Source organism: Balaenoptera musculus, chromosome 3, assembly GCF_009873245.2.
Source record: "Balaenoptera musculus isolate JJ_BM4_2016_0621 chromosome 3, mBalMus1.pri.v3, whole genome shotgun sequence".
Taxonomy (NCBI): Eukaryota; Metazoa; Chordata; class Mammalia; order Artiodactyla; family Balaenopteridae; genus Balaenoptera; species Balaenoptera musculus.
Genome location: NC_045787.1, coordinates 151797032 through 151818813, shown reverse-complemented (window position 1 = coordinate 151818813; position 21782 = coordinate 151797032). Strand labels below are relative to the sequence as shown.

Here is a 21782-nt window from a genome sequence, read left to right as displayed (position 1 = left end):
AGCTGCCTCAAATGGTGGCTGACTTGCGCTTATGGTCTCTCCCCCGCCCTGCGCCCCCCTGCTTCTTCCCTCTTACCCCCCTCCCCTGTGTATTTTTTAAGCCATTTCATAAAATGTTTAATAATGAAAGCATATCTTTCTATGCTGGTAAATAATGTCCTGTATTTCTTTAAGGTAAATAATTATTCTAAGATACTGAAAAACCGTTTCTCTGAGATCTAGATCAGGGACAGATTTTATGCTGCCAGGATCAGTAGTGATGTTTGGCACTGGATTGGAGGAGTTAGAGATTGACTAGTCAGGGGCTGTATACCTGCTGACTCTGGCCTAGCTATTTTTTAAAAGTCTTTTAATTCTACTTGACAGTTTTCAAGCCTATTTTGGAAACGTTTTATTCTTTTTAGATAGTAATCTGCAGTGACATACTGTATTTTTTAGAGAGTAAGATCTGCTTGTTGATTTCAAGCCTTGGGAAAAATCCTAAATTGTTTGTATTCTTTTTTTTTTTAAGAAAGTCTTTATTTATTTATTTATTTATTTATTTATTTATTTATGGCTGTGTTGGGTCTCCGTTTCTGTGCGAGGGCTTTCTCTAGTTGTGGCAAGTGGGGGCCACTCTTCATTGCGGTGTGCGGGCCTCTCACTATCGCGGCCTCTCTTGTTGCGGAGCACAGGCTCCAGACGCGCAGGCTCAGCAATTGTGGCTCACGGGCCTAGTTGCTCCGTGGCATGTGGGATCTTCCCAGACCAGGGCTCGAACCCCTGTCCCCTGCATTGGCAGGCAGATTCTCAACCACTGCGCCACCAGGGAAGCCCCTGTTTGTATTCTTATATCCTTTTCTCTACCTAGTTTCCAATACTATGTTCAGTTGGACTCCAAGAAAAATGGGTGGGGTTGCTCACTGGGCAGATATGCTCCTCAGAAGGGCTTGATTGTCCAGTTTGCTGCCGTTTCTTTTATTCTATCATATTCTTTTTTCCCCCCACTTCCTAATCTGCATTGTCAGGGATTCGGAAAATAAGATGATCTCACTGCTTTCAAGTAATGAGCTGTCTCTTAAATTTTAAGGCAACACATCATATGTCATGAAAACCAAGAGAGGGAGTGGTTGGCTGCTTAGGCAGAAATCATGACTCTTTGATGGAATGACCCCAGGTCTAGGGCTTGGATTTCAGATTTCAGTTCAGTAATACTTTTATTTATTCTCTGAAGCGTGATCAAATTCCGGACATTGATTCACACTAAATAAGCTCACATGAGAGTGCTAAATCAGACTTCTGAACTTTCACTAAGAAGTCAAATGATTAATAATTAATAGTAACTCAAAGTACTAACCTCAGCTGGAGAGAGCAGCTTACCATTATTAAATTCTGTTTGGAAAAGCCAGTGAAGATCACTCAGTCGTAAGTAAAATCTAGTCAGAATAGTGGCATTTGGGTGATCTTAAGGAATCTTAAGGGATGTTGTCATCAAGCTCTGGTAGCCTTACACAGCATTCTGTTATTATTGGTATATTCATATGATTCAGAATGGGCACTTGCTTCACCAGATTGTCCTCTAGATGGAACAGGAACAGTTCTTGACTGTGTAGCTCTCTCTGTTAGGTATTTTTTGTATTAGTCTAAAAACTTCAGGCACTGTATTTCTGTTTTGGAGAAATTAACATGTAGGAGAACAGTTTTATTAACAATATTTGAGAAAACAAAAAAATGTGCTGTTTCTTGTGCAGATGATTAGTCTCACCATTTATATTTTTACCTTCTTCAAAAAGCTTTTTAGGATTACTTATCTCCTTCTGTGTTTTGACTACATGGTCAAAACCATTTCTATGTTTGAAAGATAGCTCTACTTCTCATCATCAGAGGAGCAGCATAGCATAATGAAAGTTGCTTTAACTTCTTTCCATTTTTTTTATTGTAGAAAATATACATAATGTAAAATTTACCATCTTAACCATTTTTAAGTGTAACATTCAGTGGTATTAAATACATTCATAATGTTGTGCAGCCATCACCATCATCCATCTCCATAACTCTTTTCTTCTTGTAAAACTAAAACCTCGGACCCGTTCAACAGTAAGTCCATTTGACGTAAGTGATTGCTGACTGGCTTACTTTAAATTCACATGATGCTAGGTTTTTCTCCAGCTTTGTTTAGCTGTGTAGGTATCCAGAGTAGGTAGAGACTTGGTTAGAGCAGATTATGGCTCATCCAAACACATAAGGTGAAGTGAGACTGGGGCAAGGAGTTTGGGAGAATATGCAAGGAAGTGAGATTTCATTTCACCTGAATATTTCAGAATGTGTCTATAAGAATAAGAATTTTAAAAATAACCACAAGCAAAATGAACAATAGTCCCAATATCAACTTAGGTTTAGTTCTTCTTCAAATTTGTCCAATTCTCAAAAATGTTTTCTACACTTGATTTGGTCAGATCAGACCCAAACAAGGTCTATACATTGCATTTGATTGTTGTGCCTCTTAAGTCATTTAATATCAACTTCCTCTTACTCCCCCTTTTTCATGTCATTCATTTGTGGAAGAAACTGGGTCTTCTGTCATGTTGAACTTTCCATGGTCTGTGTCTGGCTGGCTGTATTCTTGTGGCATTATTTTAAATTAAGAAAAAATTTTTTAATCATGGTAAAATTATAACAAAATTTACTATCTTAATAATCATTTTAAGTGTACAGTTCAGTAGTGTTAAGTATATTCACATTGTTGTGTCTCGTGTTATTTTTAACATGTTCCTCTGTCTCCCTTACTTAGTGTAAACTGGTACCAGATCTAGAGAGGCTGATTTGATTCAGGTTCAATTTTACTTTTAATTTTTTGGATGAAGGGGCAAGAGCATACATAGTGTTGGCATGTTAAGTCTAGTTGTCCTAATGCTGAGATCGGTCCTTGGGTTGAGGTCTTACAGCCTGATCTATTTAAAATTTTTTCATTGGACTTTTTTCACCTAATGCTTTTATTAACCATGGATGGTCATCCATTTTTTCATTAGAGATTGTGAAATAGTGTTTTTTCTAATTATGTAACTCTTTTTACATTTATTAGCTAGAATTCTGTTAAGAACATTTCCTCATCTAGTTTCTGCCAGAAATGCAGGATAAATGCTTGATTCTTTCCCTTTATTTTCCAATTTTCGGGTGACTGCATTTTTTTGTTGTTGTTGTTGTTTTTTTTTTTTCCTGTTAAAGTTTTGGATTCATGCAGTTTGAAATGACTCGTAGTCTTTCTTCTGATGTTCAGATTGTCATATCTGTGGCCAGTGGGACCGCTACAAGCTGGCTCCTGTGTCCTTCACAGCCACAGCATCTTTCTTAGTGTCCAGGCTTGTTTGTATTTTTCCGATCTCAGACCTGAAATCCTCCATTTCTCCAAGGAGCTCCTAGTTCCTTTTAGTGGGAAATTGTGTTTAGAGATATAATATGGGTGTCTACTTTTTAAAAAGATGTTATTTTCAGTTATTTGATTCTTCTGAGTATTGATTGGTTTCTTTTCTTAATTCAACAGGCATGCCCAAAGAAAAATATGAGCCCCCTGACCCTCGGAGGATGTACACAATTATGTCCTCTGAGGAAGCAGCAAATGGAAAGAAATCACATTGGGTGGAGCTTGAAATAAGTGGTAAGACATGCAAGCAAAAATTTATGGTATGGAAGTTAAGATATGGTAGAAAATTGTTTTCTAATGCTAATACACAAGGAAAGCAGTGTTGTATTTTACCAGTGCTAATTTATCTTAGAAGCTGGAAGGTTCAGTAGAAAGAACATGGTTTGAATCAAAGTTCAAAACCCATTCATTGCTTATTCTCTCACTATCAGTGTCCTTTTATAAAATGGGGATAATAATATCAAGGATGGAATGAAAATAACACATGTGAAATGCCTAGGGTACAAAGGTTTGTTCTGATACTTAATTCTCTAATAAAGTAGGATAGAGCTTTTACATTATCAAATTACAGGTTTCCAATGAGGTGGGAAATGCCGGTTCTAGTATAGGTTCTGGGATAGATTTGTTTCTCCTTATTTTCTTCACTTGCTTTTCAGTCTTAGTCTCTGGGGACAGCCTTATTCAGAAACAAAATCTTAAAAGCGATTGGAGCAGCTCTCAAAGTTCCCTTCTACCTTTAATGTAGTCTTCAGAAGTGGCAAAGGGACATTATTACTTCTCAAGGCAACCAGTGCTAAAGAAAGTTTGTGTTCATGTTGGCCTCCCCATACTTTCCTTCTAGTTTGTCTTGGTTTTTGCCTTCTGAAATAATACAGAGCAAGTTTTCTCTTCTTTCACCTGACTGCCCTTGATTTTTTTTTTTTAATTTAATGCAGCAAACATACTGAGTATATGATATGTGTAAAACATTTTGCCAGGTGCTATACTAGGCATATGGAAGATATATAGATGAAAAAAACATATTCCCTTTCATTCTGAAGCTTATGGCATATTAGGGAGTGAGAAGAAGGGAATATACCAGTGTAAATAACTAATAGACAAAATATAACTGCCAAGTCTAAGCAGAAGGGTGCTATACAGAAAGCAAAAAGGAAGTAATGATGATAGTATTTCTCCCTTGTCAGCTCAAGAGTTCTGATTAATCTATTGAGTAAACCTAAACACCCTCCTCTGCAGCCATAGTAGAGGTCGGTGCCCACATGGGTCTCTCCTTTTCTCCCTCTTCGATTTTTGGAGAGCTGGTATGGTGTGATGGAGAGTGAAATTTCTCTCTTCTTTTGCCTCTCCTGTCAAATTTGATTTTCTGTGTCAGGGGAGCCTTTGAAGCACAGGCGGTCACCACTCCAACTTCCCCTTTTAATTTCTGCCGGATTGGTATTTAACTATATTTTTCTTTTTTTCAGTCTGTATTAGCAGTTTTTGAATTACAAGTCCTTTGCTTCTAGAAAGTTTGGGTAGTCTAGAAAGTGCTCACTTAGGTCAGTGAGATTGTATGTCTGAGGTTAAAGGGATTCTTCACTCTCTCCTCCCTCTACCTCATGTTGGGAACTCCTTGGCAATTTTGAGTCACTGTTCTCTGCTTACTCTAAACTTTGGGAAGAAATCTGTGTACAAGATAGGAAGGAAGAGGAAAGATTCCTCTAAAGTAACATTCTTAACAAAGTCTTATCTTTACCAAGTATCATGGAGGATAAACTATTGATTGAATAGGTCTGTGGAACAAGACCTTATAATTAACAAAGCCACTATCAGGAAGACCACTTTATTGTCTTAGTCAATCCCTAATACATAAACTCCTGTGTGTAGAAATTTTCAAGGCTGAATTCATTTCATGCTAAGACAGTTATTTCATGAATATGCTGTAGCATCAGTTCCTTAAGATCCTGTGATACAACGTTCCAGGGATCTGAGGTCATTGAATCCTGGACCTGCAGTAATCTAATATACTCTTCTGGTTCTAGGGAGACGGGTGGTTAGATCCTTGTGCCATTTGGAGGTAACCAGATAAGCCAAATTACTATTAATCATTTACTTTTTAAAGAAAGCCTTGTTTATTGTAAAATGAAACAGAGATAAAGAAAACTGGGAATTCCCTGGCCGTCCAGTGGTTAGGACTCTGAGCTCTCACTGCCGAGGGCCCGGGTTCAGTCCCTGGTTGGGGAATGAAGATTCCCCCCACAAAGCTGCGTGCTGCGGTCAAAAAAAAAAAATCCTCAAGAAAACCACACAGATATATTAGTGAATTATTATAAGGCCAGAAGCCTTATGATACGCAGGTCAAGAATTAGAAGTTTTTCACTTATCCCAGAACCCCTTCCACACCACAGCCAATCACAAGTCCTTCCCTGCTCCCCAAAAGTAACTGTTACCCTGACTTTTATAGTAATCACTTCTTTTGTTTCCTTATAGTTTTAACACCAAGTTATGTACACCTAAGCATTTTAGTTTAGTCCCCCCCTTTTTTATTTGATATGTCTTAGTTTACATGTTCCCCCTCCATCCTTTTCTTTACAATTTATCTGTTGAACCTGAGCAGTTTGACCTGTTGTTACTCCACAGTCTATATTTTGCTGCATGCATTTCAACATGTTTCTCATCCATATGGGCAGCAGGATGCAGAGGCTTGATCAGACTCAGAATTTAAGACCCTTGACAGGACTGAAGGTTGTGTTGTGTATGTGGTATTGTCCTTTTACTTCAGGAGGCACATAAGGTAAAAAGGCTGCCTTTCCTACTGATGTTCAGTGCAGTGCCTAGAGCCATTAATTCTTTGAGGGTTGCAAAATAGCGATATTCTGTCTTTTTTTAAATTAAGTGAGCTGCATCTGTAAAGAGATACTTTCCTTCATGTTTTTAAAATTTAATTTTTATTTTATATTGGAGTATTGTTGATTTACTCCCTCATTTACTAATTGATTACTCAAGGTACAGTTTGTATAGGAAAGGCAGAAAAGAATGCTTATTTCTTTCCTTTTATTTACTAGTTTTCAGGATAAACTATTGTCCTTTGAGGGTGACCAGTTAGATTTTTAAAGTATCATTATTAACTAGTATATTTGGTTTCAAACATATGCCATGAGTTGTCATGATTACTCTTACTTTGTTGCTTAAAATTGTCCTGTTGTTGGCAAATGGGAGAGATTCTTTAAATGACTTCTGGGTTCTTTGACATAACCTTAGTTGTCTTTGGTGGTTTCCTTGCTATCTGGAAAGATTAAATGGCAAGATTTTCTTGCCTCATCTTGTATTTCCTGCCTCAAACATGAAGTATGTCATTTTTTCCCAAGGAAGAATTGGTTGTTTTACTTGGAAATGCTCTTTCAAGACCATAATATCTATTGCTAGGAGTGCTCGTTGCTACTGGGTTGGTTGTTGTTTGTAGGTCTTTTCACTGGACTGTGCTAGGAAATTTGACATATATGTATGTGGTTATATACATTTATGATAAAAGATGTGATAAAAAATATATACGTACTTTTATGATAAAATATCTTTAAAGCTATAAAATATATTTGTATATTTAAAATTAAAATATCTTAAGAAAATATACTATTTTTGACTCAAATTCAGAATAACAGGAGTTGTAACTAACCTTTTTTATAATTACATCTATATCTTCTTTCATACTGAGAGTCCTAGTTCTCAGGGTCATGGGATGCTGGAGTTTGAGTATCCCATAATTACTTAATTGCTTTATCCCATATTACACACATAATAATCTTACAATACCGCCAGTAATATGAGTTTTATCCCCCCCAATTAAATAGGTGTACTCAGTCTACATTGTCATAGTATGTAGCCATTACATGCTATCAGCTTTCCCATTTAACTTGCATAAACCCTCCTCTTTAGAATTAGTTTTGCAAGTAACTCTATATTCAGTACCTCCTATTTTGGTTTTCTGGAAGCTTGTTCTCTAGATGTTTCCTTAGAAAGGGCTCATGGGAACAATATTCTGAGTTTCTTGCAAGTTGATAACAACTTGCAAGAAACTCATTTGAGAGTTTATATTTGAGAGTCAGTTTGGTTTAATGAAATTCCTTGGGAATAAGGAAATGTGAATTCTTTCCTTAAGTGTCTTAAATATGTCACTCCAGTTTTGCTGTAGGCTTGATGACGGTCTAATTTTTTTTCATTATTAGTTATTTGCCCAAAGGATTTTTTCCCCTTAAAATCAGTAATTTTACTTGAATATATTTTGGTATAGGTTGTTCTGCCTTGATATGCTCAGGTATAATGTGCTCTTTCAATGTGTAGTTTGAATATTTTCTCTTTTAATTTCAGGAAAGTTTCCTTGGATTATAATTTTAGTATTTGTTCTGATCCCTTGCTTTAATTTTTCTTTCAGAGAGATTTATTCTCTGAATTTGAGTATTTCCGTATTTGTCTCAGAATCCCTTTTAAAAATAAAGTACAGTAAGTTCAGTCCCTTACTGTTGTACCATTCTTTTACAAGTACAGACAGACAGTCGTGTAACCACCATCACAATTACAATATAGAATGGTTTCATCCCCCCAGAAAACTTCCCCTTGCTCCATTGTAGGCAGACCCTCCCCCCACTTTCAGCCCCTAGCAACTGCTGATTTTTAATTTTTTTTTTACTAGACTATTTTTTAGAGCAGTTTTCGGTTCACAGGCACCTTTGACATAAAGTACAGTTCGTGACCCCTCCACTGTCAACATCCCCCACCAGAGTGGTGCATCTGTTACAATCCATGAACCTACATTGACACGTCATTATCACCCAAAGTTCATAGTTTACATTAGGGTTCGCTCTTGGTGTTGTACATTTTGGGGTTTAGACAAATGTATAATGACATGTATCCACCATTGTCATATCATACAGAGTAGTTTCACCGCCCTAAAAATCCTCTGTGCTCTGCCTGTTCTTTCCTACTTTGCTCCCCCTGAACCCCTGGCAACCACTGATCTTTTTACTGTCTCTATAGTTTTGCCTTTTCCAGAAGGCCACATCCTTGGGAATCAAACAGTATGTAGACTTTTTAGATTGGGTTCTTTGACTTAGTAATGTGCGTTTAAGTTCCTCCATGTCTTTTCATGGCTTGATAGTTCATTTCTTTTTAGTGCTAAGTAATATTCCATTGTCTAGATGTATCGCAGTTTATCCATTCACCTACTGAAGGATATCTTGGTTACTTCCAAGTTTCAGCAATTATGAATAAAGCTGCTATAAATGTCCACATGCAGGTTTTTGTGTGGATGTAAGTTTTCAACTCCTGGGTAAATGCCAAGGAGCACGATTGCTGGATCATATGGTGAGAATATGTTTAATTTTGTAAAAAAAAACCCTGCCAAACTGTCTTCCAAAATGGCTGTATCGTTTTGCATTTCCACTAGCAATGAATGAGAGTTCCTATTGCTCTACATCCTCTCCAGCATTTGACATTGTTATTGTTCTGGATTTTGCCCATTCTAATGGGTATGTGTAGTGGTATCTCATGTTATTTTAATTTTTATTTCCCTGATGACATATGATTAAGAGCATCTTTTCATATGCTTATTTACTGTGTGCATATCTTCTTTGGTGAAGTGTCTGTTCAGGTCTTTTGCCCATTTTTTAATTGGGTTGTTTGTTTTCTTGTTTTAAGAGTTCTTTGTATAAGTTAGATAACAGTTCCTTATCAGCTATGTCTTTGCAAGCGTTTTCTCCCAGTCTGTGGCTTGTCTTCTCATTCTCTTAACAGTGTCTTTCATAGAGCAAAAGTTATTAATTTTAATAAAGTCCAGTTTATTAATTATTTCTTTCACAGATTGTGCTTTTGGTGGTGTTTGTAAAGTCATTGCAAAGTCAAATCATGTAGATTTTCTCCTGTGTTATCTTCTATGAGTTTTATGGTTTTGTGTTTTATATTTAGCTGTATGATCTGTTTTGAGTTAATTTTTATGAAGAGTGTAAGGTTAGATTATTTTTTTTTTTGGCTTGTGGATGTCTGGTTGTTCCGGCACCATTTGTTGAAATGAGTTTTCTCCATGGTATTGCCTTTGCTCCTTTGTCAAAGATCAGTTGATTGTATTTATGTGGGTCTATTTCTGGGCTCTGTTTCATAGATCTATTTATGTGTTCTTTTGCCAATACCACAGTCTTGATTACTGTAACTTTATGGTAAGTCTTGAAGTCAGATAGCATCCAAATTTTGTTCTCTCCTTCAATTTTGTGTTGGCTATTCTGTATCTTTTTCCTTTCTATATAAACTTTAGAATTAGTTTGTCAGTATCCACAAAATAACTTGCTGGGCATTTAGTTGAGATGGCATTGAATCTATAGATAAGTTGAGAAGAGCTGACATTTTGACAAAGTTGAGTCTTCCTATTCAGGAACATGGAATATCTTTACATTTATTTAGTTCTTTGATAGCTTTCATCAGAGTTGTACAGTTTTCCTCATACAGAGCATGTGCATATTTTGTTAGATTTATAACTAAATATTTCATTTTGGGAGGTGCTAATGGTATTGTGCTTTTAATGTCAAATTCCATTTGTTTATCTCTGGTATATAAGAAAGTGATTGGTTTTTTAATCCTTTCTTATTTTTTCCTTTGTGATTTAAAACAATTTTTCTCTTTTCTAAAAGTGTTCTCTTGTGTGGTTATTCATTATTAAGTTCTTTGTAGTGTAGTTTTCCTTTACTGAGTTTTTCTAAATCTAATATATGTTCTTTTATTGCTTTATCATTTCTTAATACCTTTCAGCTCATTTTGAAATTGTAGGTGATAGTTTTTGGGGTGTGTTTGTGTTATGTTTTTGTTGTCTATAGGGAGTTACTCTAGTCCTTACACTCTTTTTTCTTACACTGTCTTTTAAAAATATGTAACTACCGGGGCTTCCCTGGTGGCACAGTGGTTGAGAATCTGCCTGCTAATGCAGGGGACACGGGTTCGAGCCCTGGTCTGGGAAGATCCCACATGCTGCGGAGCAACTAGGCCCGTGAGCCACAACTGCTGAGCCTGCGCGTCTGGAGCGTGTGCTCCGCAACAAGAGAGGCCACGATAGTGAGAGGCCCGCGCACCGCGATGAAGAGTGGCCCCCACTTGCCGCAACTGGAGAAAGCCCTCGCACAGAAACGAAGACCCAACACAGCCAAAAATAAATGAATAAATAAATAAATTTAAAAAAAAAAAAAAAAAAAAAAAAAAAAATATGTAACTACTTTTATGGGATTTGACCTTAAAACTTTTCTGTTGTTCATTTTTATTTAAATTTAGTTTTTCTGAACTTCTAGTTGTGATTCAGGATACTTTTTCTAACTTCCGAGCTCCCTCTTCTGTGTTTTGTTTGTTTGCAGAGTGTTCGCAATGTGGGAAATTGTTTTCTGAAACTTTCTGGTTCTGTTCCCGTCTCTCATTTTTATCTGGACCTTTTTTTCCCTTCTTCTCTTTTTATACCTGTCCTATTTAATTTTATTTCCATTTTTGGAGCTTTTTTTTCCAGTGTGGGGCCTTGGCTGGTCAGTTTGGAGAATCTCTGGGGCCCAGACTACTTTCAGACTTACTGTGGACACTTTGCACTCGTTACTGAATTGCACTAAATTCCTCCCAGTTGTGATAATGTGGCTGGGTGGGTGGGTGGGTGGGAGTATTCTCTTCTGATCTCCAGAGCTTTCTGTCTGTTTAGTCTCTCCTTTCTGGCCCTCTGCCCTGTGAACTGTAGCCACCTTGGCATCTTTGGACTCGCAGCTTTATCTCCTCAACTTACATAATATTAGCAGACTCCACCTGGTTTCTGTCTACCTGCATTACTTTCTGGAAACTGTAGCAGTAAACTGGAACAGTCTTAAGGGCTCACCTTGTTTGTTCCCCATCTATCGACGATCACTGTCCTGTGCTGCCTGGTGTCCAGTGTCCGAAACTCAGTTTTTCATTTATTTGTCCGGTTTTTTCGTTGTTTTAGGGGGGAGGGTAAATCCAGTCCATATTACTCTATCTTGCTGAAAATGTAAGTCTATCAATTTTTTTTTAAAAAAAAATTGTGTTTGGTAACTCCAGTATCTGAATCTCCTGGGGGTTCTGTTTTGTTGTTTCTCTTTTTCTTCTGTTTTTCACTCCCTTGGTCTGGTAATTTTTATTAAATACTAGCAATTATATATGAATTGGTAGAATAATTTGATGGTCTGGATGGTATTCTCTTTCTTAGGAGTGAATTTGCTTCTGTGTTTGTCAGGCAGTTGTGATAGGAATGGGTGGGTGACCTTAATCTAATCAGGGATTCATTCATCTCATTTAAGCCTGGTGTTCAGTGGTTATAAGAGTTGACTTACTTCAGGGTCACCCCTATTTCATTTATAGATGCCAACTGGAATCTTGATGGTTAACAGAGTCTAATTCTTTGGTGGTTCTTCAGTTCCCATTTTGTCTTCCCAAATGTGTAAGAGGACTTGAAGTTGTGCTCAACACCTCAGCCTTTCAGCCCCAGCTTTCACCTCATCTACTTGCTTCTGCTGCTTGTGATTCAACATATTCTTCCGGAAGTAACGTGGTGGGATGTGTCTCGCTCGTTACTGCTTGTGATTTAACATATTCTTCCAGAAGTAATGTGGTGGGATGTGTCTCGCTCATTACTTCTATTTGCTTCCCTTTCCTCCAGGTTCTTTGTCTCTCATGTCTTTGCTGCCTCTGTAGTCCTCCATTGCTTTTGAGCTCATTTTTGGGGGGGTTTTCCTCTATTTTTACCTAGTTTTTCTTTCCCCCCAGTGGGATGATTGGTCAACAACAAATTACTCTCTTGTTATAGGAAACTGAAATCTAGATGTGCACAGATTTGAAAATTCTGCTTAAAGAATCTGCAGATACCAAACAACTCTCAGGTTCCTCATTTGGTGGTGGTCTTATTGTTTTTTCATTGTATGGGGGCAACACTGGTTCCCTGTTTTTGAGATACATCTGTATCCCAGAACAACTACTTGTTCCAGCCTCTTGAAGTAGCAGTGTAGGGCAAGGAGAATGTACTAACCAGAGCCACATCCAGGAACCTTCCAGGAAATAGGGGCTTGGGTCTGGACTCCTTGGTAGTCATTAAATGATCTTTGAATCAGGTGCCCTGGCTGTAGGCTGCATATTAGTCTTTTCTACTTTGTGACATTTTCCAACATTTTGAAAGCTTGAGTTTATCATGAAAGTAACCTGTATTCACACTTACTGTTTTTCCATTGGAGAGTGATAGACCATGTCTCTCAAATTCTGGATCAAATACTTCTGATTTAAAAAGAAATTTAAATATTATATTTGGCTCTGTCTTGGTAATGTGAGAAGTGTAGCTCCAGAGTCAGGTAGCTTTCATTATGTTATCAGCTTGTGCATCTGCTCACCCCCTGGACAACCCTGGTGTCTGCTATATGGAAGTTCATAGTGGGGGTGGGTAAACAGGGGAGGAGGGAAACCCAAGTAGAGGCAACAGGTACTGAATGGTGGCTCTGAGGCCATCATGAACTCATTGGAGTCACTTACGTGTCACTCATTCATTCATTTATTCTGAAACTTCTGATGGGACATAAGATTTCACGAATCCAGCAGGCTATAGGAGGAAATTCCCACAATAAGGTAATTATCAAACCATGATAAATGGTTCAAGCTTTCTCCCCTGTATTTATCATCTTTAAGATTGTCTGAACCAGGGGGAATCATGGAAAGCATCCTTAGAATAGCTGACTCCTGAGTTAATGATATTAGTCAGGGGAAAGCAGAGTTAACCACATCTCAGGAAGAGGGGACATGTGAGAATATAAAAAAGTATACAGTGGAAGTCTCTCATCCCCGTCTTATACCTCCTAGCATGCACAGGCATGTGGCCATTCACATACAGCTTTATTAATTTCTTTTGCATCCCTTTGGAGTCCTTCTGTGCATATACAAAATAGATTCTTATTCCATACCTTATTTTTAATTCAAAAGGTAGTATATTATATACATATTTCTGCACTGTGCTCTTTTTTTTAATGTAACATGTTTTGGAGCGATTTCTAAATAAGTATATAGATAGCTTTCCTGTATGTTTTAAGCTCCATAATATTCTATCACATGTGTACTGTAATTTATTTCAGTGATACAGTACTGATGGTCAGTCTGTGACGAACAGTGTTGTAGTGAATAACCTTGTAGGTTATTTTGTATTTCTGCTGATATATTTGTAGATCAAATGGTATATGCATTTGTAATTTTGACAGAAGTAATGTAGTGACTCGGTGGGAAGAAATGTAAAGCGATGATCTCTTTCTGTTTTATTATAGGGAGTCAAGTTTAAAAGTGGAACATGCAGTTAAAACTATAAAGACTCTAACCTTTAATGTTTTTTAGAACTTCTCTTTTTTTTTTTAGAACTTCTCTTAACCTTAGAGGGATTTTAGAAAATCTTTTGTAGCAAAAGAAAAAGAAAAAAAAAGTTTGAAGGTCTATAGTTCCATTAGTTTTTCATTTTTTCTTTTATTAAATCAAATTGAAGAAGCATGTATAGTTCAGTCCATTTTGATTCCTATTTATTTTTTATATTAACAATATGAATGTGATATAATGGTAGTTATGCTGGGTGATAGAATTTTGTTTTTTAATGGTGCTGTATTATTTAATAAGCATGTTCATCTAAAAAATGTTATGTTTTTAAGAAAAGTGTAAGGAGATTAACTAGTTTAGATGTTAGTGACTCAGCTTTGCAAAAAACATCTTCTTTTCTTAAGGGCAGTTGTTAAGTGGTAGAGCTACTTAGTGGTAGAGCACAGAACTGTAAAATGTAAGTCCCCTGACTTTGAATGCATCATTCTTTTCTACATCACACTGTGGTGGTCATTTTATTTTGAACTAACATTCTCCCCTTTCTCTCACTTTTTGTCTTCTTCCTAAATATTTGACCTTAGTCTTTCCATTCTCAGGTTCTAGGCTTACTACCTTCAGGTATAATCTTTTACTTAAATTAGATCTGTTTAATTTGTACAAGCTGCATCTCTCTGTTGCTATGAGGACATGAATTCCTTCCCACCACAGTTCAATGATGTGTATGTACCTTTGCAATTGTGTTTTCCTTTATGGATGGAAACTTCCATTTGTTAGCTCATACGAACTTAACACTTGGTGCATTAAGTTCATTTCCTCCCTTGTCAACGCTGCTATTTTTAAACTAAGCATTATTGCTGTATTTAATCTGCCAAATGTTTTCCTTAGCACCCTTTGTGTAATTTAATCTAGTTTCTTTCCAAATCTTACAACAGAGTCTTTCTTTTGTGAGGTTGCAGTTTCCCTTGCTAGGAGCCTGAAATCCTAGTCTTGAACTTCATCAGGAGTTGTGACTGCAGAAAAATTCAAATTACCACCTTTTCCAATTATAGTTGATTCTCATTATTCGCTGTAGTTATGTTCTGTATAACTACCTGAGTTAGCAAATACTGAACCATTACTCCCAGAGGAAATAAAGAGTTAGGTTCCTATGAACCTCTGGTGGTAACATTTTTGTCAGCTGATCAGTACTTAAGCTGTTTTGTGTGTTTCTATTTAAAGACACCTTGTTTAATGTATATTGTCACTCATTAAAATTAAACTCATGGCCAGCAGCTGTGTAACTTGTGCCTGAAGGAAGCTTTATCTAAAGGCACATCACACAGCCTTGCATTCAGCACTACACTTGAGGGCCATTTTATTCATCAGAATCACTCAGAAAGCACAAAAATGCAAAAACTGGCACTAAATAGTGAAAAAGATACTTGTTTACATTGTGAGAGCTGCAACAAGAAGAAGGAGTGTTGCCTTGTTGGACCTCAGTTGGAAACTTGAGCAACTCCAATTTTTACTACTCTGCGCATATTTGTGAATGACTGTGAAATCGTTGTAAGAATTGATTTGGGAATTACATATAAATTTGAGGGAGTGGGCAAATTGCAAATACAGAATCCAGGGGTAATGAAGATCAGCTGTAATTCTTATTTCTTCTACAATGTCAGAGTTTTAGAGATTTAGTCAAGATTTCGGGGTTTTTTTGTATCTGCAAATGTGGAGGTAGTGATCTCTCTGTAGGTAACCCTGATTACACCTAATCTCTTTAGTGTTTGCTAATCACCCCTCTCATTTCAGGGAGCACTAATTAGATTCTTTCTGTCTCCTGATATTTAGCAATAAAGGATTCTGGGCACTTTAGAATGAAATTACTTATCAAAACAGGGCTCTTAACCTAGACCAGGATAATCCCAGCTTTTCTCAAGTCACTAAACTGCTTAAAATTGAATGCAAATTTTTGAGTGCTCAGGAATATGTTCAGTTTATGGAGAAGTAATAGATGTCATCAGAACCTCAGAAGTTGTCTTCCTTGTTCATTGACCTCTACCAGAAAATTAGGAACCTTAATTTCTTGGATTACCTAGTTCTACCAGTAGAGATTTATCTTTCTCTACAGTATGTTACATTCTTTTGCTTCTATAACCTTTGATCTTTTAAACCAAAATTTTTTCAAAAATGGAGTACTATAATATAATGCTTTGAAATTTGCTTTTTTCCTACTTTCTTTTTTTTAAAAAAACATCTTTCCGTATCAATGTATATAGCTCTACTGCATCCTCTTTAATGGCTGCAGAATTGCATTGTATATGTGATCCAAAATTTAAGTATGCCCTATTAATGATCATTTATATTATTCCAAATTTTTCCCTACTACTAACAGTATATATCTTGGGATACTTGAATAGCATTTTCATAAGGTAAACCTCTAATTGTGGAATTGTGGTGGGGCAAAGAATATTCAGATTTAAAATTTTAGTAGCTATTACTACAGGATTAAAATATGGTTGTATTTTTCCCATAATGCATGAGTGCATCTGTTTCCCCTTAGCCTTGTCATTACTGGGTATTAATCCTCTTATTTTGCTACGTGCATAGGTAGAAGTGTTTTATTTAAATTTGCATCTCTTTCATTACTGAAATGAACTTTTTAAAATTACTGATCCTTTGTTTTTTATTGATTGATTTACTTGTTCTTATCTGTTGTTCATTTTCCTATTGCTGATTGCTTTACTTTTTGTTTTATGTTTTATTTTTTATTGTTTAAAAATTTCTTTCATTTATTTATTTTTGGCTGCCTTGGGTCTCTGTTGCTTCGCGCGGCTTTCTCTAGCTGTGGCGAGCAGGGGCTACTCTTCGTTGCGGTGCGCAGGCTTCTCATTTGCGGTGGCTTCTCTTGTTGCAGAGCACAGGCTCTAGGCACGTAGGCTCAGTAGTTGTGGCTCTCAGGCTCTAGAGCACAAGCTCAGTAGTTGTGGCGCACAGGCTTAGTTGCTCCACGGCATGTGGGATCTTCCCAGACCAGGGGTCAAACCTATGTCCCCTGCATTGGCAGGTGGATTCTTAACCACTGTGCCACCAGGGAAGCCCATACTTTTTGTTTTATTTTTTATTATGGAGCTCACATAAAAAATCCTGAGGGTAGGAACTTTGTCTTATTTACCATTCTGTCCCCACACCAGTATACTAGTCACTGAAAGTTGACTGAGTTAATGGATGTTATCTCTTTGGCTGCCAAACATGTTGGCATCTCCACCATATACAGCTGACCCTTGAAATTACCGGTTTGAACTGCATAGGCTCTCTTATATGCAGGTTTTTTTCAGTAAATGCACACTGTAGTACTACACGATCCAAGGTTGGTTGAATCCGAGGATGCAGAACTGCAGATACGGAGGACTTACTGCAGGTTATGTGTGGAGCCTCGACATTGTTCAAAGGTCAACTGTAGAGGTTTTAAATATTAATGAATTCAAACCTGACGGTGCTTTCATTGTTGGATTCTAGGATATGAGTTATGCTTAGATATATTCTCTTCCATTTCTTTTCTGGGTTTTGGTGTTTATAAATTTATTCCAGAATTTTTCTTTTTGGCGTATGGTAGAGATCTGAGTCTTCCCTTCCCTTCTCTCTCCAACCCCTGTATGATTGATGTATTTATACATGATTCCTTATACTTGACTTTTTTTTTCCCTTCCCTTCTTCACAGACTTTCTGGTTTTCTTTTTGTCTACCTTATTGTTTGAGAATTGTATATCCTTCCAATTAAGTTGAAGTATAAAAATACATTTCTCAAGTCCTTTTACCTTTTCTTCTTAAGTAGTACCTTGAGTGTAGGGGGCTGAAACACGTGGTAGGCTCTCAGTAAATAGTTTATTATATTTTAAGTGCTTTATTCATATTGAATATTAGCTGTGTGTTTCAGTTTTATGACCTGAAAATTAAGTAAATCAAATTGAGTTTACAAATAGTCTGTGTCACATATTCTACTCTTAATTATTATACAGTAAGGAAAAACACCTTCTTAGATCACGATAGATTTTATTACACAACCTTATTGAGGTATAGCTGACATGTAATAATTGAGTAATGTGATGTATTTTGATCTGTGTGTACATCTTTGAAGCCATCACCACATTCAAGAATGAACATACCCATCATTCCCCTAAATTTGTAGTCCATCCTTCCCTGCCACCCTCATTTCTTCATCCCCTCTCCGATATGCAGGCAACCACTGTTCTGATTTCTATAACCATAGATTACTTTACATTTTGTAGAATTTTTATGTAAGTGAAGTCATAAGGTATGTACTCTTTTATTTTTATCTACTTAATTTGAGATTTATCCATTTTTGTTGGTTAGTAGTTCATTCTTTTTATTATCGAGTATTATTCCATTATTTGGATATGCCAACATTTGTTTATCATTCACTTGTTGATGAACATATTTGGATGATTTCTAGTATTTGGCTATTACAAATTAAGCTACTGTGAACATTTTATGTGTAAGTCTTTGTGTGGGCATAGCTTTGTTTCTCTTGGGCAAATACCTAAGAATGGAACTGGTCATATGATAGGTATATGTCTAACTTTTAAAAATACTGACAGACTGTTTTGCAAAGAGGTTGTCTCATTTTACATTCCTGTTACATGTCTTTGATCCATACCCTCACCAACGCTTGGCAAGGCAAGTCTTTTTAATTTCAGCCATTCTTCTGGGTGTGCAGTGGTATCTCATTGTGGTTTTAATTTGCATTTCCCGAATGACTACTCATGTTGAGCATCTTTTCATGTGATTATTTGCCATCTCTATGTCGTCTTTGGTGAAGTGTCTGTTCACATCATTTACCTGTTTTAGGTTGTTTTCTTTTTATTGAGTTTTGAGAGTTCTTTATATAATTAGTCCTGAAATCAGGTAGTGTTGGTCTTTTAGCTTTGTTCTTTTTCAGAGTTGCTTTGGCTTTTCTAAGTCCTTTGAATTTTCATATGAATTTTAAAATCAGCATGCCAGTTTCAAACTTGTTGATATTTTCATTGGGATTGTGTTGACTCTGTAAACCACTTTGGGGACATCTAACGTCTTAACAATATTGAATCTTCTGATCTGTGAACACTGTATCTCTCTTCACTTACTTAGGACTTCTTTCATTTCTCTCAGCATTGTTTTGTAGTTCTTAGTACACACGGGTTCTGCACATTTTTTGGTCAGATTTACCCCTAAATGTTTCATAATGTTGATATTCAGTAAATAATTGTAAATGTTGTGATTTTTAAATTTCAATTTCTGATTGTTCATTGCTAGCATACAGAAATACGGTATTTTTGTATATCGATCTTTCGTTCTTCGGCTTTGCTAAACTCACATATTGGTAGAATTTTTATAGATTCCATAGGATTTTTAAATAGATTATTTGGTATTTGCAAATAAAGAGCTTTACTTCTCTCTTTTCAGTTTTTAATTTTTCTTGTCTTCTTGGAATGGCTAGGACCTCTGGTATAATGTTGAATGGTAGTGGTGAGAGTAGATATTCTTGCTTTGTTTCTGACCTTAGGGAAAGGATTTATCCCTTAACCACTAAGCTTTTTGTAGATGCCCTTTATCAAGATTGAGGAAGCTCTCTATTCTTAGCTTACTGAGAGTTTAAAATTTTTTTTTTAGTGTACAAGAAGTTTCATTTTATTAAAAAATTTTTTCAAATTTCTTATACAATCTTTAGAGGTTACACTCCATTTACAGTTATTATAGAATATTTGCTATATTCTCCGTGTTGTACAGTACATCCTTGTGGCCTGTCTTTCACCCAGTAGTTTGTACCTCCCACCCGTATATTGCCCCCACCCTCCCACCACTGGTAACTACTAGGCTGTTCTCTATATCTATGAGTGTGTACCTCCTTTTTGTTATATTCACTAGTTATATTTTTTAGATTCCACATATAAATGATATCATACAACATTTGTCTTTCTCTGTCTGACTTATTCACTTAGCATAATGCCTTCCAAGTCCATCCATGTTGCTGCAAATGGCAAAATTTCATTCCTTTTTATGGCCGAGTAGTATTTCATTGTATCTATATACCACATCTTTATCCATTCATCTGTTGATGGACACTTAGGTTGCTTCCATGTCCTAGCAATTGCAAATAATGCTGCTATAAACATTGAGACGCATGTATCTTTTGGAATTAGTGTTTAAAGAGTGGAATTGCTGCGTCATATGGTAATTCTATTTTTAGTTTTTTGAGAAACCTCATACTATTTTCCACAGTGGCTGCACCAGTTTACATTCCCACCAACAGTGTAGGAGGGTTCCCTTTCCTCTACATCCTCACCAACATTTGTTATTAGTGTTCTTTTAGGTGATAGCCATTCTGACAGGTGTGAGGGGTATCTCATTGTGGTTTTGATTTGCATTTCCCAATGATAAGAGATGTTGAGCATCTTTTCCTGTGCCTGTTGGCCATCTGCATTTCCTCTTTGGAAAACTAATCAGTTCTGCCCATTTTTTAATCAGGTTGGTTGTTTTTGATATTGAGTTGTATGAGCTTTTTATATATGTTGGATATTAATCCCTTATAGGTCATATCATTTGCAAATATTTACTCCCATTGAGTAGGTTGTCTTTTTGTTTTGTTGATGGTTTCCTTTGCGGTGCAAAAGCTTTTAAGTTTAATTAGGTTGCATTTGTTTATTTTTGCTTTTATTTCCTTTACTTTAGGAGACAGATCCCAAAAAAATATTGCTGCGATTTATGTCAAAGATTGTTCTGCCTATGTTTTCCTCTCGGAGTTTTTTAGTGTCTGATCTTACATTTAGGTCTTAAATCCATTTTGAGTTTATTTTTGTACATGGTGTTAGAGAATTTCACTCATTTACATATAGCTGTCCAGTTTTCCCAACACCACTTTTTGAAGAGATCATCTTTTCTCTGTTGTATAGTCTTACCTCCTTTGTCATAGATTAATTGACCATAAGTGTGTAGGTTTATTTCTGGGCTTTCTGTCCTGTTCCACTGATCTATGTGTCTGTTTTTGTGCCAGTACCATACTGTTTTGAGTACTGTAGCTTGTAGTATAGTCTGAAGTCAGGGGGTATAATTCCTCCCACTCTGGTTTTCCTTCTCAAGATTGTTTTGGCTGTTCGGGGTCTTTTCTCTTTTGATACAAATTTAAAATTTGTTGTTCTAGTTCTTTGAAAAATGCCATTGGTAATTTGATAGGGATTGCATTGAATCTGTAGATTGCCTTGGATAGTATGGTCATTTTAACATTATTGATTCTTCCAATCCAAGAACATGATATATCTTTCCATCTGATTTTGTCGTCTTCATTTTCTTTCATCAGGGTCTAATAGTTGTTTGGAGTACAGGTCTTTTGCCTCTTTAGGTAGGTTTATTCCTAGGTATTTTATTCTTTTTGATGTGATGCAAAATGACTTTGTTTCTTTCATTTCTTTCTGGTTGTTTGTTGTTAGTGTATAGAAATGCAACAGATTTCTGTATATTAATTTTGTATCCTGCAACTTTACCGAATTCATTGATGAGCTCTAGTAGTTTTCTGGTGGCATCCTTAGGATTTTCTATGTATAGTATCATGTCATCTGCAAGCAGTGACAGTTTTACTTCTTCCTTTCTAATTTGGTTCCTTTTATTTCTTGTCTGATTGCTGTGGCTAAGACTTCCAAACTATGTTGAATAAAAGTGGCAAGAGTGGGCATCCTTGTCTTGTTCCTGATCTTAGAGGGAATGCTTTCAGCTTTTCACCATTGAGTATGATGCTAGCTGTGGGTTTGTCATATATGACCTTTATTGTGTTGAGGTAAGTTCCCTCTATATCCACAATCTCTGGAGAGTTTTTTTATCATAAATGTATGTTGGTTTTTTTCAGAAGTGTTTTCTGTAGCTGTTGAGATGATCTTATGGTTTTTATTCTTCAATTTGTTAATGTGGTGTATCCCATTGATGGGTTTGTGGATATTGAAAAATCCTTGCATCCCTGGGATAAATCCCACTTGATCATGGTGTATGATCCTTTTAATGTGTTGTTGGATTCAAT

General features: G+C 36.4%; 1 protein-coding gene across 5 annotated transcripts in view; it reads left to right on the top strand.

Moving 5' to 3' along the window:
• CNOT6 (CCR4-NOT transcription complex subunit 6) overlaps nt 1-21782 on the top strand; it is a 67397-nt gene that overhangs the window by 9322 nt on the left and 36293 nt on the right. For 4 of the 5 annotated variants that reach the window (XM_036847693.1, XM_036847691.1, XM_036847692.1 and 1 more), the window contains exon 2: nt 3521-3634. In XM_036847693.1, coding sequence (XP_036703588.1) covers nt 3523-3634 — 112 coding nt within the window. In that variant the 5' untranslated portion in view covers nt 3521-3522. Of the gene's footprint in view, nt 1-3520; nt 3635-21782 lie in introns of those variants that run through there. The other variant, XM_036847694.1, reaches the window with a different exon arrangement.